We start from the raw sequence: 27,438 nt of genomic DNA, 5'->3' as shown, positions 1-27,438 counted from the left end.
TTTAACTACTAAGACTGTGGAAAAAAATAAATAAATAACATCTTGGGCATTAGGACCCAGTGGAAGTGCCTTATTCAGACTCTTGGTTAACTTCTCTCAGTGACGTAAACAAGCAGCCCCAGCTCTTTCTCTCCCGCCCCCCCCATCTCTCTCCCTCTTGCTCCTTTTCTCCCCCTTTTTCCTCCCCCTCCCTTTTCCCTCTCATTTTCTCTTCCCCCCCTCTCTTCCCCCTCCTTTTCCCTCCCTCCTCTCTCTCTCAGCTCCCTTACATTAAAGAGAAAATGCTGCTATCAGTGACTTCCAGGCCTGGGATTTCGACTTTTGGCTATAACAAGAACAACAAGAAGGTAGGGAAAAGTGCTTTTTTGGAATCCAGCTACTTCCTTTCCTGGGGATCCGGGAGTGCCCTTGGCTTTAACATTCTTCTTAAGAGGGGAACGGAATTCCTCTCTCTGCTCAGCGCCTCTCCCTTTTCCACCACTTCTTTCGGCATCTTTTCTCACCTGGTTTTGAAGTTACAGCAATTTACAGTCCCTGTGTGTGAGGCCTGAGAAGGCAGGGGAATTAAAAACAAATCAAAGTTGCAAGTTTGTATCTTTGTGAAATGAAGTTAGTTTGACTTCCTGCTGATATATCCAGTCTCCACTGGGATAATAATGTCATCTCAAACCCTGGTCCTGTGCTCACTCTCTCCGAAGTTATTTTCATCTTTTTGAATAACTGTTTTTCCCCCTCTCCGGCAACCTTCCTTTCTAGTCACCCAACCAGGATTATCAGGTGGGGGAATTATAGTCAGGGAAATCACAACAGCTTCATCAAGAACAGGGTATACTCCAGACTGCCCCACCTAGCCATAGGGAAGGAGTGGTAAGAGAAGACATACTTTGGGATTAAGGCAGAAAGTTCTGTGATTCTTTGGTTTCTGCTGCTGAGCTGCTGCTTAGACCTCTGCTGATGGCCAGGCTCAGCAGGGATCCTTAGAGTTTTTGTGATTAACCCAGGGTTGCCAGAGAATTGTGTCGTGCTTGGGGACATGGGCAGTCTAATGAGAGGTGGACAGTTATGCCCACATTCACTAGGGAGTATCCTTGGCAGTTTCTTGGGCACACAGTGCTGATCAGGAGGAACTTCTTGTTGTAGGAGAAAGACCCTTTAGCCTCTTTCTTGGCATTGTAACTGTTCTTTGAAGAAAAAAGATGACCTAGATGTGTAGGGATCTTTTGCCCATCTGATGGAGTGTTAGAGGGTGTGGGAAAGATTCCTGCTGCTTTCTCATATACCTAAAGATGCTACTATAGGTAACTTAAAGTGTCTGATCAAGGCAGTTGGTAAATGTTTAGACCCAAAACACTTAGAATCAGTTTGTAATGGCATTCGTTCTGGTTTATATCCTTAAGAAATATGGGTAGTTATATGTTTGTTGGTTATCAGTAATAGACATACACTTATGAATATGCGATTTTTAAAAAAAGTTTTGGGGCGCTTGGGTGGCTCAATCAGTTAAGCATCTGACTCTTGGTTTCCTCTCAGGTCATGATCTCATGGTTCATGAGTTCAAGCCCTGTGTGGGGCTCAGCACTGACAGCAAGGAGCCTGCTTGGGATTCTCTCTCTCCCTCTCTTTCTGCCCGTCCCCTGCTCATGCTCTCTCTCTCTCTCAAAATAAATAAATAAACTTAAAAAAAAAAAGGAAAAAGTTTTATTTATTTAAGTAACTCTATACCCAACATGGGGCTTGAACCCATGACCCCAAGATCAAGAGTTGCACACTTTTACAACTGAGCCAGCCGGGTGCCCCATGATTATATGATTTTGATAGAAGGATATTATATCTGTTTTTGTTCCTTTTAAAATTTATATAGTACTATATGAAACTTTCCTTCTTAATTTTTTTTCTCCAAGTCTCTCAGGTTACCCACACCCATTAAAATAAAGTAAAATTAATTCTGGAAGTTAGTTTTTTTCCCTCTTAGGGGTTTCATGTATTTGATGCTGTCTAAATTAGCTCTCTTCACTCCCTTTCTGCCTTGTAGTATAGGAAATATTTAACCAGCTTCTAAATCTAGGGTAGCATAAGGGACAAAGAAGCATAATTATGGACTTGGATTCAAATCTCATGTCTCTTCTGATAACTTGTAAGGTTTGAGAAGCCATTGAGAAAACACGGTTAGGTACATACTTATTAATGTATTTGTCAAGAATTCTTTTGGCTCATGGGGCACCTGGGTGACTCAGTTGAGCATCCAACTCTTGATTTTGGCTCAGGTCATTATTCCAGGGTTGTGGGATTGAGCCCCATGTCGGGCTCCGTGCTGAACTTATTGCTTGCTTAGGATTCTGTCTCTCCCTCTGCCCCTGTATCCTGCTTACACATATGTGCGCTCTCTCTCTCATTTTCTCAAATTAACAACAAAAAAAGAATTCTTTGGGTTTTTATAGGTCTGTGTTATGATGACATCACTTTGTAGCAATGTATATGACTCCTTGTGTAAATATGTAGGTTGGTGAATATTGGGTATATTTAAAACATTACTATGTTGTTCTTTGTCTTTGTGTTGACATGTGTTCATTTCTCTTTTAGGAAGAATGTTTGGATGGATTTGTTCATGTAATTTGTAAATTTTTATAACCAAGGTCACATTTTTAAAATAACTTTTGTTTTTAGTAATAAATTTAAGACCTGCCCATTAAAAAAAAAATTAAGTATAAAGAGGCATATAAAATAAAAAGTTAAGTCTTCCCTTCATGTCTGGAAGTTCCTTACCCAAATCCCACCCCTCAAGGAAAATAACTGGTAGCAATTTGGTGTGTGTATCCTACCAGGCTTTTCTATGACAAGATAAAGTTTTAATTTTGACTTTGGCTTATTTGCCATTTCTATTAAGAGCTGTTTCTCAAGTAGATCAAGCCTGTATAATAAAGTTCTTGGACTTGTCCAAAATGTTTAAAAAACTGAAATAACAATAAAAATTTAAACTTTTGAAAAATACAAATTATAAATATCTGCTTTTATTGTCCATCATTATGTTATACAAAAATCTAGTATAATAGATTTGTAGAGATCTGCTTTCTTTAAGGGAATTTTTACATCATAATTTACTGTAGTCATCACTTCTAGTTTGTAGAGTAAGAATAATTGCCAGTGAGCTCAGAAAAGCCATTTTTACCTAGTGTTGTGACTTGCTTGAAAGTGTATTAATTTTATTTACTTGACCTTAACAAGTAGGTTTGTTTTATTTTGAAACATATTCATGTACTTCATTTGTCAGGGACTTTGTTACCTGAGGAGTCTATGATAGTAGTTTTCTTACTCTTTTTTGGTTATGGTAAAAAAGGAATACAGTCAAGGAATGTATAACTCCTAATAAAGGCAGATTCTTTCTCAAGATGTAGTGTTGAATATTCATTCTTTTCTCTAGAATTAAAATAGTCACAGAAGGGGGGAATGTGGATTTCAAAGACTGATTCTACAAAACAATGTAGTACATGTTTTAAAAACAGCTGTTTTAATGGCCTTCACTTACTCTTTGGTTCATTAAAACTTTTTTTTTTTTTATTGTTTTAAGGTAAAAAGATCAGAGTTCTAGGATCTCAGCTCTTTTCTTCAGTGTTAGAAAGAGTAGCTCAGTAGAGAGATTTTGAGTATAGGTGAGTTGAAAGAGGCAATGTTTGGAACTGAAGGAATCTCAGACTTGTAAAGGGCCTAACCACGCCTTCCCTGACATCATCTTCCTGGCATGTGTTATTATAATTTAACTCCTCAAAGCATCAACAACTATTTCCTGTGGAAAAAAAAAGAAAGGAGATTGTGTTTAACTTGGGATAACTTGCCTTCCCCAGCCTATTTTGCATAAATTTCTATTTCCTCTTGATCTTAACTTATTGAAGATCAGTACGGTGGCGGGGGGGGGGGGGGGGAGCACATAATGATGAGAGTAGAACTGACTGCTGGGCATTGTCAGATCTTCACTCTGAGAAGCATGAGTTACTTGAAATTTTTGTTTACTCAGGAGAGAAGCAATACTATAATTGTTTATGTATTTACAACAGGGAAAGATAATTGTGTGTTTACTACATAGTCAGCTAGTTTCTATCAAATCAAACTTAGTAGAACTGAGGACTAAGAATGTTTAGGTCTAACATCTCTTGTCTGGGGGCGGCTATTCTGTTACTGGTAATAAAGTGGACTCGGTTAGAGTTTAGTGGTAATGTCTCTCTGTTGATTCCTCCTTTACGTTTTGAGCACTACTACACTGATTATCTTTTCTACTGTAATACGTATCCCACATGATCTCCTTGCCTCCTGTTTCTCCACCCTCTAAATAACTTTATACTTGCTGCTGATATAGTCTTCCAACATCCCAAGGGTCTAGTGCTGAGCATTTCTTGTATAAAAACCTTTAATGGCTACGTATTACCTGCCAAACAAAGTCCAAATCCGTAGCCCAATACTCACTATCCAGCCTTTTCTTATCTTCCCCACCTACCCGCCTTGATTCCACTACCTTCACTCTGCCCCACCCAGTTGTTTTACTTGCAATTTTCTGGATATACCCTTTAGTTTACATTTTAATTCCATAAGAAAATATGCAGTAAGAAAATACAAGAAACAGGATGATAAAATATAGATGAGAATAAGAGGTCAGATGGAATTAAAATACATATGTGCAAACCATAGAGTTTTATCCTGGAAGATGAGGACTGAAGATGAGCCGTTGATTTTGTTACTACAGAGGTGGTTGATAATTTTGACGAGCAGTTTCAGAGTGGAGAGCAAAAGCAAGGTTGGAGTGGGTTGATGATTGTAAAAGGTAATGTAGTATAGATGGTGTGTATAGAGTAATCGTTGAAGAACTTTAAGATGGAGTCAGGGCGCTTGGGTGGCTCAGTCGGTTGAACTTCCGACTTTGGCTCAGGTCATGATCTCGCGGTCTGTGAGTTCAAACTCCACGTCGGGCTCTGTGCTGACAGCTCAGAGCCTGGAGCCTGCTTTGGATTCTGTGTCTCCTTCTCTCTCTGCCCCTCCCCCACGCATACTCTGTCTCTCTCTCTCTCTGTCAAAAATAAACATTAAAAAAAAAATTTAAGAACTTTAAGATGGAGAGCAGAACCCAATTAAGAAATGGGCAAGATATAAGTAGGCATTTCTTCAAAGAAGATCTACAAATAACCATGAACAAGGTGTTCAGCATTATTAGCTATCAAGAAATGTAAATCAAAACCACAATGAGATACCACTTTGCACCCACTAGGATGGTTGTAATCAAAATGACAGGTAATAACATGGAGTATTGGACTCTTCATACACTGCATGTGGGAATGTTAAATGGTGCAACTTCTTTGGAAAAGAGTTTGGTGGTTCCTTAAAAGGTTAAGCACACTCCTAGGTATATACTCAAGAGAAATGAAAACATGTCCACATAAAAACTGTACACCAGTGTTCATAGCAACATTGAAGGTAGAAGCAAGCCAGATATCTACCAACTGATGAACAGATAAATAAATAAAATGTTGTATATATCCATACAGTGCAATTTTTGGAATTTTATTCATCAGTAACAAGGAATAGGGTACTGATACATTCTACAAAATGGATGAACCTTGAAAAATATTTTGCTAGGTCAAAGATGCCACTCACGAAAGCCCACATATTTTATGCTTCCATTTATATGAAATGTCCTGAACAGGCAAATCTATGGAGACAGAAGGTGGATTAATGGTTGCCTAGGTCCAGGGGGGAGGGTGATGGTTGGGGGTAAATGGGGAGTGACGGGTATTGGGTTTCCTTTTGGGGTAATGAAAATGTTCTAAAATTGATTGTGGTAATGGTTGTGAAAGTGTGATCTAAATACTATTGAATTTATACTTTAAGTGGGCTAATTACATGGTGTATAAATTATATGTCAATAAAATCATTATTTTAAAAAGATAAGGAATAGAGAAATGAGATAAAGGCAGAAACAGGATGGGGGTGATATTGAGAGAATTTTCTTAAAGATGGGAGATATGGGAGCCAAAATGTAAAAAGAATCATGGCGAGGTACTTGATTCTTATTTTCTAAATATGTATGTGCCTATTTGTGTTCCTTCTTTGTGATCCTTTTATTTTTGTTGTGCCTCATGTATTCAGCCTCTGATCCTTTGGTGTTGTCCCTTCCTTTTGGAATGGCCTTTCTGTTCATTTGTTCACTCCACCCACATTCATTAAACTGCTCCAGTGTGCTAGGCCCTGGGGCTACAGCATGACTGAGGCTGTTCAGTAGCTCAAATAAAACTGTCCTTTAAAACCCTATCTATCTCTTTAAGTTCAGCTGAAAAGTTACCTCTTCTATAAAGCATCTCCTAATCCCTCTACCTCCCACCCCCAAAGAGGACTTTTTTTTTTGTGAGCCTCTATAAAATTTTGTATTTCATGTATGGCAATTTATGTAATTTTGTGTTGTTTTGGAATCCTTTAGGTGATTGTCTTATTTTCATTGCTGGAGTGTAAACTCTGTAAAGGTAGATATGGTGTCATTCAGTTTATTATGCCCCATCATTCAGTTTATTATCCCCCAAAACACCTGATTTTAATATTTTTTTAATGCTTATTTATTTTTGAGAGAGATAGAGTGTAAGCAGGGGAGAGACAGAGAAAGAGAGAGGGAGACAGAATCTGAAACAGGCTCCAGGCTCTGAGCTGTCAGCACAGAGCCGGATGTGGAGCTTGAACCCCAAACCGTGAGATCATGATCTGAGCCAAAGTTGGACGCTTAACCGACTAAGGCACCCAGGCGCCTCCTGATAATAGCTTCTAAAGCCTACTCGTAGATCCTGAAAAAAATCTACCCTAATAAATGTAATTAAGCTAATGTTAGGCATTAAACTAAGGTTAAACAAAGGAAGGCAGCATTGTATTCTATACAAATTGTGTAATATGGAGTTAGAGCTGAATTTAATTGTGGCTTTGTCAGTTTGCTAGCTGGGTGCTAGTTCCAAGTTTCTTAGGCTCTCTAAGACCTTGAGTTTTTCATCTAAAGTACTGATATACTTCATTGGATTCTTTTGAGAATGCGTAATATTTATAATCACATGTTAGGATGTAAATGGCCTATTCTTTTCTTTCTTTTTTTTTTTTTTTTTTAAGTAAACTCTATGCCCAACATGGAACTTGAACTCATGACCCTAAGATTAAGAGTCACATGTTCTACCACTCACTGAGCCGGCCAGACACCCCAACTATTACTTCTTTTATCAAAAAAGCCCTTTTTAATGCTTTATTTATTTATTTATTATTTTATGTATGTATTTTGAGAGAGAGAGAGTGTGCTTGCAACCATAGAGGTGGGGGGCGGTGGGGCAGAGAGGAACAGGGAGAGAGTATCCTAAGCAGGGGCTCGATGTCACAGTTTGTAAGATCTGAAATCAAGACCTGAGCTGAAATCAGGAGTTGGGTGCTTAACTGACTGAGCTACCCAGGCACTCCTATTAATTTATTTTTTATTTTTTTTAATTAAAAAAAATTTTTTTTGAGAGAGAGAAAGAATGTGAACAAGGGAAGGGCAGAGAGAGAGAGAGGATCCCAAGCAGGCTCTGTGCTGTCAGTGCAGAGCCTGATACGGGGCTCCATCTCAAAAACTGTGAGATCATGACCCAAGTTGAAATGAAGAGTCAGTGACTTATCGGACTGAGTCACTCAGGTGCTCCTTTTTTTTTTTTTTTCTTTAAGTTATTTTGAGAGATAGAAAATGAGGTGGGGGGATGGGCAGAGAGAGAGAGAGAGAGGGAGAGAGAGAATCCCAAGTGGGCTTCTCACTGATAGATGCTGGGCTCAAACTTGCAAACTGTGAGATTATGACCTAAGCCGAAACCCAAGAGCGTCGGTCGCTTAACTGACTGAGCCATCCCAGTGCCCCTCCTATTTTTTTTTAAATTAAAGTTTTCATTTATTTATTTATATTTTTTTACTGGGTGTAAACGCAGTGTGGGGCTTGAACTCACCACCCCAAGATCAAGAGTCGCATGCTCTTTCGACTGAGCCAGACACTCCTGTGTCTTTCTAAAACTTTTATGATTTTAGTGGGATTTGGGAAGCTATAGAGGTAATTACATATATTCAGTTCAAAATCTTCTATTCATTCTTCATCCCCCTCTAGTCTGGCTTCTGCCCCTACTAGCCCACTAAGAGAAATCCTCATAGTCATCAGGTATTTCTCCCCCATCCCAACTTCCCCACCCCAGCTTTATTGAGATATAATTGGCATATAACATTCTGTAAGTTTAATGTGTAAAATGTGATGATTTAATATACATCTGTATTGCAAAAGGTTTACCACTTTAAGGTCAGATAACATATCCTTCACCTCAAATAGTTACCTCTTTGTTGTTGGTGAGCACATTAAACCTCTACTGTCGTAGCAGCTTTAAAGTATACGTTACCGTGGTATTAACCATAATTAATCACCATGCTGTACATTAGATCCCTGGAACTTACTCCTCTTATAATTGGAAGTTTGTACCCTTTGACCAACATCTCCCTATTTTCTTTACCCCTTAACCCTTGGCAACCACCATTCTGTTCTCTGTTTCTATGAGTTTGATGTTTTTTGATCCCACATGTAAATGAGATCATACAGTATTTGTCTTTCTCTGACTTCTTTCACTTAGTGTAATGCCCTTCACGTCCATCCGTGTTGTCACCAATAGGAAAATTTCCTTCTTTTTATGACTGAATAATATTTGTTTGTATGTATATACAACATTTTCTTTATTCATCTGTCAGTAGACACTTAGATTGGTTCCATGTCTTGGCACTTGTGAATAATGTGGCAGTGAACATGGGACTCAAGATACTCTTTGAGAAAGTGATTTTATCTCCCATGTATCTATACCCAGAAGTGGGATTGCTGGATCTAATGGAGTTCTATTTTTAGTTTTTGAGGAACCTCCATACTCCATACTCTTTTCCATAGTGGCTGCACCAATTTACATTCCTACTAATGGTACACTAGGATTCTCTTTTCTCCACACCCTTTCCAGAACTTGTTATCTCTTGTTTTTATGACAATAAAACAGATGTGAGGTGATATCTCATTATGGTTTTGATTTGTGTTTCCCTAAGGATTAGTGACATTGAGCACTTTTTCACTTAGCTATTGGCTATTTGTATGTATTCTTTGGGAAAATGTCTATTCAGGTTTTCTGCCCATTTTTAAAGAATGTTTATTTATTTTTGAGAGAGAGAGAGAGAGAGAGAACATGAGCGGGAGAGGGGCAGAGAGAAGGGGACAGAGGATCCGAAGCAGGCTCTGTGTTGACAGCAGCGAGCCTGATGTGGGGCTCAAACTCACAAACTGCAACGAAGATCATGACCTGAGCTGAAGTTGGATGCTCAACCTACTGAGCCACCCAGGCATCTGCTCATTTTTTAAATTTTTTTTTTTTTTTTTTTGCTATCCATTTATATTAGTTCCTTATATATTCTGGTTTTTTGACCCCTCATTAGCTATATGGTTTGCAAAATTTTCTTTAATTCTGTAGGTTTCCTTTTCATTTTGTTGATTGTTTCTTTTGCTGTGCAGAACTTTTTCGTTTGGTATAGCCCCAATATTGATTTTTTGCTTTTGTTGCTTGCACTTTTGGTGTCATATCCAAAAAAACAACATCAACTAGATCAATGTGAAGGGGCTTTTTCACTGTTTTCTCCTAGGAGTTTTATGGTTTCGGATCTTACATTTAAGTCTTTAATCCATTTCAAATTAATTTTTGTGAGTGGTTGTTAACATAGGGGTGCAATTTCATTCTTTTGTGTGTAGATATACAGTTTTACCGTTACCATTTATTGATGGGACTGTTCTTTCCTCATTGAATGTTCTTGGTTCCGTTATCAAATTTGAGTTGCCAGTGTATATGTGGATTTATTTCTAGGTTCTTGATTCTGTTTCCTTTGGTCTGTGTCTGCTTTTTAAATTTTTTAGTTAAAATGTTATTATTATTATTTTTTAAGTAAGCTCTGTGCCCATCATGGGGCTTGAACTTACAACCCTGAGATCAAGGGTTGCATAGGTTACTGACTGAGCCAACCAGTTACTCTTTTAAAATTTAATTAAAAAAAAATTTTTTTTTAAATTTACATCAAAGTTAGCATATAGTGCAATAATGATTTCAGGAGTAGAATCAGGGGTGCCTGGGTGGCTCAGTTGGTTAAGCGTCTGACTTTGGCTCAGGTCATGATCTCATGGTCTGTGAGTTGGAGCCCCAAGTTGGGTCCTGTGCTGACAGCTCAGAGCCTGGAGCCTGCTTTGGATTCTGTGTCTCTGTTTCTCTTTCTGTCCCTCCCTTGCTTGCTCTCTGTCTGTCTCTCTTAAAAATACATAAACATTAAAAAAAAAAAAAAAAAAAGGAGTAGAATTCAGTGATTCATCCCCTGCAAATAACACCCGGTGCTCATCTTCCTTCCTAAGTGACTTCCTTAATGCCCCTTGCCTATTTAGACCATCCCCCTACCCACAATCCCTCCAGCAGCCATCAGTTTGTTCTCTATATTTAAGAGTCTCTTATGTTTTGTCCCCCTCCTTGTTTTTATATTATTTTTGCTTCCCTTCCTTATGTTCATCTGTCTTGTATCTCAAATTTCACATATGAGTGAAGTCATATATTTGTCTTTCTCTAATTTCACTTAGCATAATACACTCTAGTTCTATTCACATTGTTGCAAATGGCAAGATTCATTCTTTTTTATTGCTGAGTACTATTCCTGGTATGTGTATATATGTGTGTGTGTGTGTGTGTGTGTGTGTGTGTGTGTGTGTATATATACATACATATATATATATATATATATACGTATACATATATACACACACACACACACACACACACATACATACACACACACACCACATCTTCTTTATCCATTCATGGGCTCTTTCCATACCTTGGCTATTGTTGATAGTGCTGCTATCAACATTGGGGTGCATGTGCCCCTTCGAGACAGCACACCAGTATCGTTTGGATAAATACCTACAAGTGCAATTGCTGGGTTGTAGGGTAGTTCTACTTTTAGTTTTTTGAGGAACCTCCATACAGTTTTCCAGAGCAACTGCACCAGTCTGCATTCCCACCAGCAGGGCAAAAGGGTTCCCCTTTCTCCACATCTTCACCAACGTCTATCATTGCCTGACTTGTTCATTTTAGCCATTCTGACAGGTGGGAGGTGGTGTCTCATTGTGGTTTTGATTTGTATTTCCCTGACGATGAGTGATGTTGAGCATTTTTTCGTGTGTTTGTTAGCCATTTGGATGTCTTCTTTGAAGAAGTGTCTATTCATGTCTTTTGCCCATTTCTTCACTGGATTATTTGGTTTTTGGGTGTTGAGTTTGATAAGTTGTTTATAGATTTTGGATACTAACCCTTTATCTGATACGTCATTTGCAAATATCTTCTCCCATTCTGTTGGTTGCCTTTTTTTTTTTTAATTTTTTTTTTTAACGTTTATCTATTTTTGAGACAGAGAGAGACAGAACATGAACGGGGGAGGGTCAGAGAGAGAGGGAGACACAGAATCTGAAACAGGCTCCAGGCTCTGAGCGGTCAGCACAGAGCCCAACGCGGGGCTCAAACTCACAGACTGCGAGATCATGACCTGAGCTGAAGTCGGATGCTTAACCGACTGAGCCACCCAGACGCCCCTGTTGGTTGCCTTTTAGTTTTGCTGATTGTTTCCTTTGCTGTGCAGAAGCTTTTTATTATTTATGTATTTTTATTTTTTTAATATTTATTTTTAAGAGAGAGTGTGAGTGGGGGAGGGGCAGAGAGAGAGGGATACACAGAATCTGAAGCAGGCTCTAGGCTCTGAGCTGTCAGCACAGAGCTTGATGTGGAGCTCAAACCCACAAACCGCAAGATCATGACCTGAGCCAAAGTTGGACGCTTAACTGACTGAGCCACTCAGGCACCCCTGGAAACTTTTTATTTATTTATTTATATTTTATTTTATTTTTATTTTTATTTTATTGTGTTTTTTAATTTATTTTATGTGTTTTGGGGGGTAGCTTTTTATTTTGATGAGGTTCCAATAGTTCATTTTTGCTTTTGTTTCCCTTGCCTCCGGAGATGTGTTGACTAAGAAGTTGCTGCAGCCAAGGTCAGAGAGGTTGTTGCCTGTTTTCTCCTCTCGGATTTTGATGGCTTCCTGTCTTACATTTAGGTCTTTCATCCATTTTAAGCTTATTTTTGTGTATGGTGTAAGAAAGTGGTCCAGGTTCATTTTTCTGCACGTCGCTGTCAAGTCTTCCCAGCACCATTTGCCGAAGAGACCGTCTTTATTCCATTGGATATTCTTTCCTGCTTTGTCTAAGATTAGTTGGCCATACATTTGTGGGTCCATTTCTGGGTCCTCTCTTCTGTTCCATTGATCTGAGTGTCTGTTTTTGTGTCAGTACCATACTGTCTCAATGATTACAACTTTGTAATACAGATTGAAGTCCGGGATTGTGATGCCTTCAGCTTCGGTTTTCTTTTTCAAGATTGCTTTGGCTATTCAGGGTCTTTTCTGGTTCCATACAAATTTTAGGATTGTTTGTTCTAGCTCTGTGAAGAATGCTGGTGTTATTTTGATAGGGATTGCATTGAATATGTAGATTGCTTTAGGTAGTATCAACATTTCAACAATATTTGTTCTTCCAATCCAGGAGCATGGATTTCTTTGTGTCTTCTTCAATTTCTTTCTTAAGCTTTCTATAGTTTTCAGTGTATAGATTTTTCACCTCTTTGGTTAGATTTATTCCTAGGTATTTTATGGGTTTTGGTGCAATAGTAAATGGAATCGATTCTTTGATTTCTCTTTCTGTTGCTTCATTATTGGTGTATAGGAATGCAACAGATTTCTGTACATTGATTTTATATCCTGCGACTTTGCTGAATTCATAGATCAGTTCTAGCAGTTTTTTGTGGACTCTTTTGGGTTTTCTGTATAGGGTATTATGTCATCTGCGAAGAGTGAAAGTTTTACTTCTTCCTTGCCAATTTGGATGTGTTTTATTCTTTTGTGTTCTCTGATTGCTGAGGCTAGGACTTCCAATACTATGTTGAATAACAGTGGTGAGAATGGACATCCCTGTCGTGTTTTTGACCTAAGGGAGAAAGCTCTCAGTTTTTCCCCATTGAGGAGGACATTAGTGGTGGGTCTTGCATATATGGCTTTTATGATCATAGGTATGATCCTTCTATCCCAGTTTCTTGAGGGTTTATTTATTTTTGAGAGAGACAGAGAGAGGGTTGTGGGCATATGCAAGTGGAGGTGGGGCAGTGAGAGAGAGGGAGAGAGAGAATCTCAAGCTGATGGCCCAGAGACTGAACGTCGGACTCTAATTCAGGCACTGTGAGATCATGACCTGAGCCGAAATCAAGAGCGAGACCCTTAACCCACTGAGCCACCCAGGCACTCCACTTTCAATTTCTTCCACCAGTGTTTTGTAGTTTCCAGTGTACAGATCTTTCACTTCCTTATTTTTAAGTATTTTATTTTTGATGCTTTTGTTAATGGAATTGTTTTCTTTCTGATACTATATGGAGATGTAACTGATTTCATTCATAGTATATAGAAAAACAACTGATTTATTAATGTTGATTTTGTATCCTGAAGCTTTACTGAATTCGTTTATTAGGCCTCACACTTTCTTGGTAGAGGTTTATAATTTTTTGTATATAGGATATGTTATCAGCAATTATACTTCTTCCTTTCAGATTTGGATACCTTTATTTTCTTTTTTTGGGTGGCAAGTTGCTATTTATTTATGACAAATATTCCATATCTGTGATCCTCTTTTTTAAAAAAATTTTTTTTATTAAAGTAATTTCTTCACCCCACATGGGGCTTGAATCACGACCCTGAGATAAAGAGTCACATGCTCCTCTCACTGAGCCACTGAGGTGCCCCAGGCAGAAGTTCTTTGAAATGAGGCCATGGGCCTTGGCCAGTCAGAGGATGCTGTTATCTGGCTTGCCTATCTTGCACATGGCCCCACAGATAGCGTAGGTTTTAAACTGACTGTTGAACCTTGTCAACCTTGGCTGCGTTCATCTCGTCCTTGAATGCGTGGTTCTTGGTGGATGATATGGTTGTTGGTGGAGCATTTCTGTGGTAATACAAGTCCAGAAACGCCCTGGTGTCATTCTGCATGTTAAGGGTGCACCTGCTACCACTCTGGATGCCTTTATTTCTTCTAGCCTACTTGCTACAGCTAGAACTTCTAGTACTGTGTTGAATAGGAGTGGTCAGAATGGGCATCCTTGTCTTGTTCCTGATTTTAGAGGGAAAGCTTTCAGCCTTTCACTGTTGAGTATGATATTAGCTGTGGGCTTGTTGTGTATGGCCTTTGTATGTTGAATTATGTTCCTTCTATACCAAATTTGTTGAGCAATTTTATAGTGAAAGGACGTTGAATCTTGTCAGTTGCTTTTTCTGCATCTGTTGAGATGTATGATTTTTATCTTTCATTCTGTTGTGGTGTATCACATTTATTGATTTCTGTATGTCAAAACATCCTTTCATCCCAGTGGTAAATCTGACTTCATTATGATATGTGATCCTTTTAATGTGCTGTTGAATTTATTTTGCTTGTATTTTTTTTTAATTTTTAAAAATGTTTATTTCTTTTTGAGAGAGAGAAACAGTGTGAACAGAGGAGGGGCAGAGAGAGAGGGAGACACAGAATCTGAAGCAGGCTCCAGGCTCTGAGCTGTCAGCACAGAGCCTGACATAGGGCTCGAACTCACGAACCACTAGATCATGACCTGAGCCGAAGTCGGACGCTTAACCGACTGAGCCACCCAGGCACCCTATTTTGCTAGTATTTTGTTGAGAATTTTTGTGTCTATATTCATCAGAAATTTTGGTCTGTTGTTTTCTCTTAGTGTGCTCATCTGGCTTTGGTATCAAGATAATGGTGGCCTTACAAAATGAATTTGGGAATGTTTCCTCCTCTTTAGTTTTTAGAAGAGTTTGAGAAGAACTGGTGTTAATTCTTTAAATGTTTGGTAGAATTCTCCCATGAAGCTGTCTGGTCCTGGGCTTTTCTTTCTTGGGAGGTGTTTGATTACTGATTCAAGCTCCTCACTTGTTACTTGTCTGTTCAGATTTTCTGTGTAGTTTGTTTAATGTTTTATTTATTTTTGAGAGAATGAGCGTGAGCAGGGGAAGGGCTGAAAGAGAGGGGGAGAGAGTATCCCAAGCAGGGTCCTCACTGTCAGTACATGCATGGCTCAACCTCATGAACCCAATGCATGGCTCAACCTCATGAACCCAATGCATGGCTCAACCTCATGAACCATGAGGTCATGACCTAAGTCAAAATCAAGAGTTGGACGCTTAACTGACTGAGCCACCCAGACGCCCCTGTTTGTTTTTATGATTAATACTTGGTAGGCATAAGTTTCTATGAATTTATCTATTTCTTCTAGGTTATCGAATTTGGTGGCGTATAATTATTCATGGCAATCTCTTATCCTTTATGTTTCTGTGGTATCAGTTGTAATGTCTCTTCTGTACAATTTTGAGTTCTCTTTTTCTTTGTAAGTCTAGCTAAAGTGTTGTCAATTGTTTATCTTTTCAAAAAACCAACGATTAGTTTCACTGAGCTTTTCTATTGTTTTTCTATTCTCTGTTTGATTTATTTCTTCTCTGACCTTTGTTCTCTCATTTTTTCTATTAACTTTGGGCTTAATATGGTCTTCTTTTTCAAGGTCCTTGAGGTTGTTTGAAAAAAATTTTAAATATTTATTTTTGAGAGAGAGAGTACAAGCAGGAGGAGGGGTAGAGAGAGAAAGAGAGGAGAGATAAAATCCCAAGCAGGCTCCATCCTGTCCGTGTGGATCCTGACACAGGACTCAGTCTCATGAACTGTGAGATAATGAGCTGAAATTAAGATTCCGACACCCAACTGTCTGAGCCACCCAGCTGCCCCAAGATTTTTTTTCTTTAAAAAAATTTTTTTTAATGTTTATTTTTGAGAGAGAGACAGACAGAGTGTGAGCAGGGGAGGGGCAGAGAGAGAGGGAGACACAGAATCTGAAGCAGGCTCCAGGCTCTGAGCTTCCAGCACAGAACCAGATGCAGGGCTCGAACTCACAAACTGTGAGATCATGACCGGAGCCAGTCGGACACTTAACTGACTGAGCCACCCAGGTGCCCTGATTTTTTTCTTAATGTGAGTATTTATTGCTATAAACTTCCCTCTTTGCAATATTTTTGCTACATATCATGAGTTTTGGTATGTTGTATTACCATTTTTTTTTTGTTTCAGGATTTTAAAAATTTCTTCTTTGACCCATTGGTTGTTCAGGAGTGTATTGTTTGATTTCCACATTTTGTGAATTTTCTAATTTTCCTTCTGTTATTGATTCTAGTTTTTTACCATTTTGGCCAGAAAAGATACTTGATGGGCTTAGTAATTTTTCATTTACTAAGACTTGTTTTGTGATTTAATACATGCTCTAATCTGCAGAGTGTTCATGTACACTTGCAAAAAGAATGTGTATTCTCCTGTTGGTTGGAATGTCCTGTATGTGTCTCTTAGGGCCATTTGGTTTAAAGTATACTTTGAGTCCTGCATTTCTATATTAATTTTCTGCTGGGTGATCTATCCATTGTTGAAAGTGGGGTGTTGAAGTCCCCTACTATTAGGGGGACTGTTGTCTGTTTTTTCCTTCAGATCTGTTATTATTTGCTTAATATATTTCAGTACTTTCATGTTGGGTGCATATGTATTTACAATTTTTATATTCTCTGGATGAATTGACTGCTTTATCATTATATAATGATCTATGTCTCTTGTTTTTTACTTAAAGTCTATTTCTTCTGATGTAAGTATAGTTATCTTGCACTCTTGGTTTCCATTTGCATGGAATATCTTTTTCCAGCCGTTCACTTTGTTCTTATGAGTGTTTTGTAAGTAACATGTTAAGTTGGGTCTTGTATTTTTATCCATTCAGCCACTCTGCATTTTGGCTGGAGAATTTAATCCATTCATGTTTAAAGTGATCATTTCTAGGTAAGGACTTATTGGCATCTTGTTAATTGTTTCTGGCTTTTTTTTTTTTTTTTTTTCTTAAGTAAACGCTACCCTCCGATGGGACTTGAACTCGCAACCCTGGGATCAAGATCAAGGACCAGGCACCCCTATTTCTGGCTGTCTTGTAGTTCTTTTCTTCCTCTTTTGCTGACTTTTTTTTGTGAATTGATGATTTTCTGATAATTACTGATTATTGGTAACTTGTCTTTGTATACAAAATCTACGCTTTTAACCTCCCCCTGACATTTTATGTTTTCATATCACAGTTTACATATTTTTATGTTGTATATCCATTGACAAATTATTTTAAGTATAGTTATTGTAGGACTTTTTTTTTTTTTTTTAAAGTAGGCTCTACACCCAATGTGTGGCTTGAAGTCATGACCCCGAGATCAAGAGTTTCATGCTCTACCAACTGAGCCAGCCAGGTGCCTCAGTACTTCTGTTCTTTAACTTTTATATTAGAGTTAAGTGGTTAATACCATTATGTTACAGTATTAGAATATTCTGAATCTGATTATATGTTTACCTTTACCAGTGTGTTGTGTATTTTCATATGTTTTCATGTTGCCAGTTAGTATTCTTTCATTTCAGCTTCACCAACTTCTTTCATCATTTCTTGTAAGTCAGGTCAAATGGTGATGAATTTTCTTAGTTTTTGTTTGTTAAGGAAAGTCTTCCTGACCTTCATTTCTAAACAACAATTTTTCTGGGTAAACTATTCTTGGTTGGCGTTTTTCTTTTTTCTTTCATCATTTTGACTATATTATCCCATTCTCTTCTAGCCTGCAAGGTTTCTGCTAAAACATCCACTGATAGCCTTATGGAGGTTTCCTTGTATGAGGGAATTTGTTTTCTTGTTGATTTTATTTATTTATTCATTTTATTTATTTATTTATTTATGTATGTATGTATGTATGTATGTATGTATGTATGTATGTATTTATTTATTTATTTTTAAGGTTTTATTTACTTAAGTAATCTCTACCCCCAGTGTGGGGCTTGAACTCAAGACCTTGAGATCAAGAGTTGCACACTCTTCCAACTGAGCCAGCCAGACATCCCTTCTTGTTGATTTTAAAATTCTGTCTTTGGGGCACCTCTCTTTTGGTTGGTTAAGCATCTGACTCTTGATTTCGGCTCAGGTCATGATCTCACGGTTCGTGAGTTCAAACTCCACATTGGGCTCTGCACTGACAGCTCTCCTATCTCTGCCCTTCCCTTGCTCGCTCTCTGTCTCTCTCTCTGTCTCTCTCTCTGTCTCTCTCTCTGTCTCTGTCTCTCTCTCTCTCTCTCTCTGTCTCTCTGTGTCTATCTCTAAATAAGTAAATAAATACTTACAAGCATAAATAAAATTCTGTCTTTGTCAGGCAACTGACTGGTTCAGTTTGAGCACGCAGTTATTGATTTCAGGGTCATGAGTTCAAACCCCACATTGGGATAGAGATTACTTTGAATAAGTTAAATTCTTTGTCTTTGATTTTAGACAGTTTATTATAATCTATCATGGAGAAGATTGTTTAGGATTGAAATTTTGGGGTAAGTTATTACTTTCATGAATTGGATGTCCAAATATCTCTCCAGGTTTGGGAAGTTCTTAGTCATTGTTTCTTTGAATAAGCTTTCTACCCCTTCTCTTCTCCTTCTGGGATTCTAGGGATGTATAAATTGTTTCTGTTAACATGTCCCTAAGTCCCATTAACTTTCTTCATTCCTTTTCCTTTTTTTCTTCTGACTGGATAATTTCAAAGGACCACTCTTCAGGCTCACTGATTCTTTTGTTTGGTCTAGCCTATAAGGTACTTGTAAGTTGCCAGATCCAACTAGCTTTTTTTTTAGTTTACATCTTACATAACTTCTTGGCAGCATTTGCTAGAGTTGACTATTCTCCATTTCTTGAAACGCTCTCTTTCCTTGCCTCTGGTTACACAATCTTTTTCGGTCATGCCCTTTTGGCCCTTCTCTTTTGGTCTGTTTGTCAGTTATTCTGTTCAATTCCTGATTACTTAGAATTCTTTAGGCCTTCCTACCTTACCTTCTCTTTAAATATACTTTTTTTCCCTAGATTTTAGTTGTTAGTATGCTAACAGATTTACGGATTATAATTGCTAGACAGATCTCTCCACTGTGTATCCAGCTGCCTAATAGATATTTTTTCCTGGAAATTTTATAACTTATTCAAGTTCTTTTTTATGTTAGAGAGTACGTGAGTTGGGGAGAGGGGCAGGAGGAGGGAGAGAGAGAATGAGATATTTATTTATTTATTGACTGATTAATTTATTAAAGGTAGCAAGACTTCTTTTTTTTCCCTTTAATCTTTGTTTATTTTTAAGAGAGACAGACAGAGCACGAGCAGGGGAGGTACAGAGAGAGGGGGAGACACAAAATCCAAAGCAGGCTCCAGGCTCTGAGCTGTCAGCACAGACCCCGACACGGGTCTCGAACTCACTTGTGAGATCATGACCTGAGCCAAAGTGGGACGCTCAACTGACTGAGCCACCCAGGCGCCCCACCCCTCTACTTTTTTAAAGTAAGCTGTAGATCCAATGTGGGGCTTGAACCCATGACCCCGAGATCAAGAGTCAAATGTTCTACTGACTGAGCCAGCCAAGCACCCCTCAAATTTAACATATTTAAAATGTAACGCTTGCTTTGTAGTCCTCAAATTGCACTCCCCTGATCTCTATATGGTGTTATAAATGATACCACCATCTGTTTGGTTACTCAAGCTAGATACTGTCCTTTCTTACATCCAATCTATAAAGAAGTCCTGTTGATTCTGCCTTATAAATTAAATCTCAAATCTTTCCACTTTTTTTTTTTTTTTCATCTTTACTGCTGTTTCTCCAGTTATAGGTTGCATTGTTTCTTGTTTGGATATTTCAACTCCTGCCTCACTTTAGTTTGTTCTTCCCAGACTAGCCACAGTAATATTTTCAAAACCTACATCAGATCTTGTAACTTCTTTCTTACTTAAAATTATTCACTGACTGTCTAATGTGTTGAGAAGGAAAGCCAAATACTTCAGCACAGGCTGGAAGGATCTGCCTCCCTCTCCATCCTTTATTACACTCTAGCTTTACTGACCTTCTGTTCCTTTTAGGTTCATTTGAATGTCCCACTTTATATCTTTTGCCCAAGTTTCCTCTCTTTGAAATGATCCTCTCTTTCATTCTCTGTATGTCTAGTTTTTTCTCATCCTTGAAATTTCACTTAAATGCCACCTTTTTGACCACACTAAATTAGGTCACAGCTTTCTGTTCTTTTTTTTTTCCTAGCCCATTTATCACAGTGGGTAATTACGCAATTATGATTATTTGATTAATGTCTCTATCCCTGCTAAACGCTGAATTTCATTAGTACCAAGACTATCTCTGATTTAGCTCAGCATTTCATCCTTAGTACTTGACATAGCCTGGTACTCTAAAGCAGGCATTCAGTGTATGTTGAATAAATGGATGTGAACTCTTTTAATTTTTCAGGCACTAGTATAAGAGCTTTACATGTATTTATTTTCATCTCCATAACAATTCTGTTGCATAGGTGCTGTTACTGTTCCCATTTTACAGGTAAGGCTAAGCAACACATCCAAAGTCACACAGCTAATACATGGCAACACTAGAAGAATTAAACCTAAGTCTTTGTGATTTTTGAGCCTGTGTTTTAACCACTTCCTGCTAGTTAATGGGACATATAGTTAAAGATAGTTTTGAAAAGACATTTAGTAAACAATGATTCATTGCCTACTTAATTCTTAAATGAATAGTGAATAATTGAGTGCCTTTATAAAAACTGAATTTTTACATGTGTATACAATTTTTTCCTTATGTATAAAATAAAAACTTTACATTAGGGAAGAAAATGGGGCGCCTGTGTGGCTCAGTCGGTTGAGCATCCAACTTCAGCTCAGGTCATGATCTCACAGTTTGTGGGTTTGAGCCCCACATCAGGCTCTGTGCTGACAGCTCAGAGCCTGGAGCCTGCTTTGGATTCTGTCTCCCCCTCCTCTCTGCACCTCTCCTGCTCACATTCTTTGTCTCTCTGTCTCTCAATAATAAATAAATGTTAAAAGAAAAAAAAGGAAAGAAATGATTTTTTTTTTGTTAACCCAAGTTGAATTATTATTAAATCATTATTTTACATTTGTAGGGTTTACAAACTGGGAGAGCCAGGCATGCTAACACTTTACCCATCCCCTCTCTCATTTCAACTACCAAAGATGGTACTTGCCTTGCTCTCAGAGATTGTTGCAGTTTGAGGGATTTCACTTTGAAGCATTCCTCTTCCTCCATTCCATGTGAGAAATAAGAAAAAGTTTGAGAGATAATAATAAAGGTATTGCTTTTATTTCTAATAAAACTAATATTCAAGGAGGTAGCTTATATCTATGGGCCAGTGGATTTCTACTACTACCCCAGAATTAGACAGATTTATCTACCTGGATACAGCAGTGATTAAACAAAACAAAACAAAACAAAAATAGAAAGCTATAGACTTCCCCATCTGGTGACTTACCCCTTTAAAACTTAACCAGTGTGGAATAGCAAAGCTAAATGTGTATAGCCATACTTCATTTATGGTGCTTCACTTTATTGTGCTCTGCAGGTATTGTGTTTTTTTACATATTGAAGATTTGTGGCAATGCTGTGTTGAACAAGTTGATTGGCACCATTTTTCCAACAGCATTTGCACACTTCATGTCACATTTTGGTAATCCTTGTGCTATTTCAAACTTAAAAAAAATTTTTTTAATGCTTATTTAAACAATTTTTAAAAATATTTATTTATTTTAAATGTTTATTTTTGAGAGAGAGAGAGAGACAGAGTGTGAGTGGGGGAGGGGAAGAGAGCGAGGGACACACAGAATCTGAAGCAGGCTCCAGGCTCTGAGCTGTCAGCACAGAGCCCACTGTGGGGCTCAAACTCCCGAGCCTCGAGATCGTGACCTGAGCTGAAGTTTGACACTCAACTGATTGAGCCACCCAAACGCCCCAGAATGTTTACTTTGTATTTTTTCTTAAAAAAAATTTTTTTAGGGGCGCCTGGGTGGCGCAGTCAGTTAAGCGTCCGACTTCAGCCAGGTCAAGATCTTGCGGTCCCTGAGTTCGAGCCCCGCGTCGGGCTCTGGGCTGATGGCTCAGAGCCTGGAGCCTGTTTCCGATTCTGTGTCTCCCTCTCTCTCTGCCCCTCGCCCGTTTATGCTCTGTCTCTCTCTGTCCCAAAAATAAATAAACGTTAAAAAAAAAAAAATTTTTTTTAGTGTCTTTATTTTTGAAGAAGAGAGAGAGAACATGAGCAGGGGAGGAACAGAGAGAGAGGGAGACACAGAATTCAAAGCAGGCTCCAGGCTCTAAGCTGTCAGCATAGAGCCCCATGCAGGGCTCGAACCCACAAACTGTGAGATCATGACCTGAGCCGAAGCCGGACCCTCAACCGACTGAGCCACCCAGGCGCCCCAACCAGAATGTTTATTTTTGAGAGACAGAGAGACAGAGTGTGAGCAGGGGAGGGGCAGAGAGAGAGGGAAGCACAGAATCTGAAACAGTCTCCAGGCTCCAAGCTGTCAACACAGAGCCCAACACGGGGCTGGAACCCACGAACCATGAGATCATGACCTCAGCTGATGTCGGACGCTTAACCAACTGAGCCACCTAGGCGCCCCTCAGACTTTTTAATTGTTATTATATTTATGGTAATGTGTGATCAGTGATTTTTGATGTTACTATTGTAATTGTTTTGGGGTGTTGTGAACTTATATAAGATGGTGAACTTAAGTGGTAAGTGTGTGTGATTTTACCACTTCATTGGCTGTTTCCTCCATCTCTCTGCCTCTCCTCAGGCCTTCATATACCTTGAGACACAATGTTGAATTAGGCCAGTTAGTAACCCTACAGTGGCCTCTAAGTGTTCAAGTGAAAGGAAGGGTTCAGTGTCTTTCGCTTTACATCAAAACCTAGAAATAATTAAGCTTAGTGTGGAAGACCTATTAAAAGTTGAAATAAGCTAAAAGCTAGGCCTCTTGTACCAAGCAGCCAAGTTTTGAATGCAAAGGAAAAGTTTTTGAAGGAAAGTAAAAGCACTACTCCAATGAACCCACAAATGATAAGAAAGTGAAACAGCCTTATTGCTGATATGGAGAAAGTTTGAATGGTCTGGACAGAAGATCAAACAGCCACAACATTCCCTTAATCTAAAGCTTAATCCAGAGCAAGGATCTAAATCTCTTCAATTCAGTGAAGGCTGAGAGAGGTGAGGAAGCTGAAGAAGAAAAGTCTGAAGCTAGCAGAGGTTGGCTCATAGGGTTTAAGGAAAGAAGCCACCTCCATAACATAAAAGTACAAGGTGAACCAGGAAGTGATGATATAGAAGCTGCAACCAGTTATCCAGATGTCACTAAGAGAGTTAAATGAAGGTGGCTACACTAAACAACAGATTTTCTTTTTAAAAAAAAAAAATTTTTTTTTAACGTTTATTTATTTTTGAGACAGAGAGAGACAGAACATCAATGGGGGAGGGCCAGAGAGAGAGGGAGACACAGAATCTGAAACAGGCTCTAGGCTCTGAGCTGTCAGCACAGAACCCGACGCGGGGCTCGAACTCACGGACCGTGAGATCATGACCTGAGCCGAAGTCGGCTGCTTAACTGACTGAGCCACCCAGGCGCCCCTAAACAACAGATTTTCAATGTAGATGAAACAGCCTTCTATGAGAAGAAGATGCTCTTTAGCACTTCTGTAGCTAGAGAGGAAAAGTCAGTGCTGAAGCTTCAAAAGACAGACTGTCTTGTTAGGGCTAATGCAATTAGTGACTTGAAATTGAAGCCAATGCTCATTGACCATTCTGAAAATCTTAGGGCCCTTAAGAATTGTGCTGAGTCTACTCTGCCTGTGGTCTGTGAATGAAACAGCAGTACCTGGATGATAGCACATCTGTTTTACAATATGGTTTACCATATATTTTAAGCCCACTGTTGAGCCTATTGCTTGGAAAAAAGATTGCTTTCAAAGTATTGCTGCTCATTGACAATGTACTTGATCATCCAAGAGCTCTGATGGAGCTATCCAATGTGAATAATGTTTTTTTTCATGCCTACTAACACAACATCCATTCTGCAACCCATGGATCAAGGATGAATTTTGACTTCTAAGTCTTATTATTTAAGAACTACATTTTGGGGGCACCTGCGTGGCTCAGTTTGTTAAGCCTCTGACTCTTGATCTCAGCTGAGGTCATGATCTCACAGTTTGTGAGTTCAAGCCCCACGTTGGGCTCTGTACTGACAGTGCAGAGCCTACTTGGAGTTCTCTCTCCCTCTGTCTCTGCCCCTACCCCACTTGTGCTCTGTCTCTCTCTCTCTCTCAAAATAAGTAAACTTAAAAAAAATTAAGAAAAAAAAAAAGGGAACTACGTTTTGAAAGGTTATAGCTGCCATAGATAGTGATTCCTCTGATGGATCTGGACCAAGTAAATTGAAAGCCTTACTGGAATTCGCCATTCTAGATGTTGTTAGGCACATTCATGATACGTGGGAAGAGGTCAAAATACCAACATGAATAGGAGTTTGGAAGAAGTTGATTCCAACCCTCAGGGATGATATTGAAGGGCTCAAGACCTCAGTGGAGAAAGTCACTGTAGATGTGGTGGAAATAGCAAGAGAACTGGAATCAGAAGTGGAGTCTGAATATGTGACTGAATTGCTGCAATCTCATAATAAAACTTGAGTGCATGAGGAGTTGCTTCTTATTGGTGAGCTGAGAAAGTAGTTTTTTTTTTTTTTATAGTTTTTTTAATGTTTGTTTATTTTTGAGAGAGAGAGACAGACAGAGCATGAGCAGCCTAATGTGGGGCTCAAACCCATGAACTGGGAGATCATAACCTGAGCCGAAGTTGGACGCTCAACCTACTGAGCCACCCAGGCATCCCGAATTTTGTGTTATGTATATATGTATGTATGTATCTATGTATGTATTTATTTATTTATTTATGAATAACAGAGAGAGAGAGAGAGAGAGAGACAGAACAGGGGAGAGGGAGAGAGAATCTTAAGCAGACTCCATGCCTAGAGTGGAGCCCGAAGAGGGACTTGATTTCACAACCTTGAGATCATGACCTGAGCTGAAATCAAGAGTTGGAACTTAACTGACTGAGCCACAAGTGCCCCATTCTAAATAAATAATTAAGTTTTGAGAGAGAGAGAGAGAGAGCGAGAGCGAGAGAGCGCAAGGGGGAGAGAGAGAGTGTGGAGCCCAGAGCATTGTCTCAAGCTTACCTGAAGCAGGGCTTGAGCTCACCGTATGCAGTGCTCAAACTCGTGAATCGTGAGATCATTACCTGAGCCAAAGTTGGGTGCTTAACTGACTGAGCCACCCAGGTGCGCCCCTCCCGCCCACCACGCCTTTTCCTATATTCTTTACAGATGTAGTATATTGTAGCTGTTATGTAAATAGTACATATTTATGAGACTGTGGGTACTGGACCTTGTAGAAATTCTTACATCATCTTCCACATTACTATCCAAGAACTGGATAGAATTTTCTCTTCCTTTTTTGGAGAATTTATCCTTTTGCTTATACAGTTAACCCTTGAACAATGCAAGGGTTAGGGGCACTGAACCCCTGTGTAGTCGATAGATCCAGGTGTAGCTTTTGACTCCCCTGAAACTTAAGTACTAATAGCCTACTGTTGACCAGAAGCCTTACCAATAACGGTTGATTAAGACATATTTCATATGTTTTACATATTACTGTATTCTCACAATAACCTAGGGAAGAGAAAAATCTTATTAAAATCACAAGGAAGAAAAAATACATTTACAGTAATATACTGTATTGAATAAAATTCACGTATAAGTGGACCTGTACAGTTCAAATCCATGTTGTTAAGGATGAACTGTAATCCATTTTTGGTATTCAGTGCTCAGTTTGGCAGTCAGCCCTCACTTCCACCTCTTACCTGTAACCTCTGCCCCATTCCAACTGTAGATTTAGATCATGAGTTTGATAAAGTAGGTTAACACTTTTCCAAGGACTAATTTAGTTTAGTTTTGTTTTTGTTAGAAGGAGAGAGAATCTGAAGCAGGCTCCACGCTCAGTGCTGAGCCTGTCACAGGGCTTGATCCCACGACTCTGGGATCATGACCTGAGCCAAAATCAAGAGTTAGATGCTCAACCAACTGAGCCACCCAAGCGGCCCTCTATTCTAGTTAAAAAAAAAAAAAAAAAAAATGTCAGATTTTAAAAGACATTTATTTTATATTTTTAGAGAACACGCAAGCTGGGGAGAGAGGCAGAGGGAGAGAGAGAATCCTAAGTAGGCTCCACACTCAGTCAGTGTGGAGCCCGACATGGGGCTGGATCCCATCACCCTGGGATTGTGACCTGAGCCAAAATTAAGAGTCAGGTCACTCAACTGACTGAGCCACCCAGGTGCCCCTTATTTACTTATTTTAAAGTAATCTCTACACCCAGTGTGGGGCTCGAACTCAACCTGAGATCAAGAGTCAGATGCTCTACTGACTGAGCCAGCCACATCCTCTGATTTTTGTTTTTTAATAGATAATAGATGTATGGCCTTGGGATAAAACAAAATGTTCAAATGTGTATTAATGAAACACACATAGAAAAAGCCTGTGTTTTCACCCCATCCTTCGTATACCTAGTCCCTTCTACCTAGTAGCCAGGATTATAAACTGTTTCTTTTGTATCTTTTTAGAGATAGTTGTATGCACATTATATCAAACTTTGTGAGTTCTTTGTGACTTGTAAAAGCAGACTAGAACAAGGATAGGACTTTATATACCTGATGTATTGCTGGGTGGTTGCACATACACATTTTATTTTGATCTGGAAATAGACTAGGCATACATACCTTTCATATCCTTAGATTAGGCCAGTTCCTTTAGGTGTGTAGTATTGCCAGTATTTATTGTCTTTTCTATAAGGAAAAAAAAAAATTCTATAATGACCAAAGGAGCAGAATCTTTCTGACTTTGAGTCTTAATAAGACCAGATCTTCAGTCTACCAATCTGTGTATTCTTTGAACAGGTAGAGTGAGGGTGGAAAAGAGGAGTGCTGGTGTTTCCTGACTTCTTGTGGGTTTTTTTTTTTTATCTATTTCTGGCCAAAATGAAATTGTGTCAAATGATGAACATATGGTAAATGATGGGGTAGGGTACAACAAACTATAGGCAGGCATTATCTTTCCTGTTTTTTTTCTCTCCCTTTTCTCTCTTGTGGAAGAGGCAGATAACATTTCTCTGTAAGCCATGAAGTTGTTTTTGAGAGAGAGAGAGAGAGCGCAAGTGGGCAAGGGACAGAGCGGGCGGGGGGGGGGGGGGGGAGAGAGAGAGAGAGAGAGAGAGAGAGAGAGAGAGAGAGAGAGAGAGAGA

At 38.9% G+C, this 27,438-nt stretch overlaps 1 protein-coding gene across 2 annotated transcripts in view; it reads left to right on the top strand.

Annotated features, from left to right (window-relative positions):
• Window positions 1–27,438, top strand: part of RBMS2 (RNA binding motif single stranded interacting protein 2) — a 72,634-nt gene that overhangs the window by 1,173 nt on the left and 44,023 nt on the right. The window contains exon 1 of one of the 2 annotated variants that reach the window (XM_040491697.1): window positions 163–347. The exons of the other annotated variant lie outside the window; for it this stretch is intronic. Within the exon in view, the coding sequence (XP_040347631.1) occupies window positions 282–347 (66 nt within the window). The 5' untranslated portion in view covers window positions 163–281. Of the gene's footprint in view, window positions 1–162; window positions 348–27,438 lie in introns of those variants that run through there. 2 annotated transcript variants of the gene reach the window in all.

Source organism: Herpailurus yagouaroundi, unplaced genomic scaffold (assembly GCF_014898765.1).
Source record: "Herpailurus yagouaroundi ecotype Mexico unplaced genomic scaffold, PumYag 182, whole genome shotgun sequence".
Classification (NCBI taxonomy): Eukaryota; Metazoa; Chordata; class Mammalia; order Carnivora; family Felidae; genus Herpailurus; species Herpailurus yagouaroundi.
The sequence above is the reverse complement of the archived record's forward strand: the minus strand, read 5'-3'. Positions and strand labels throughout refer to the sequence as shown.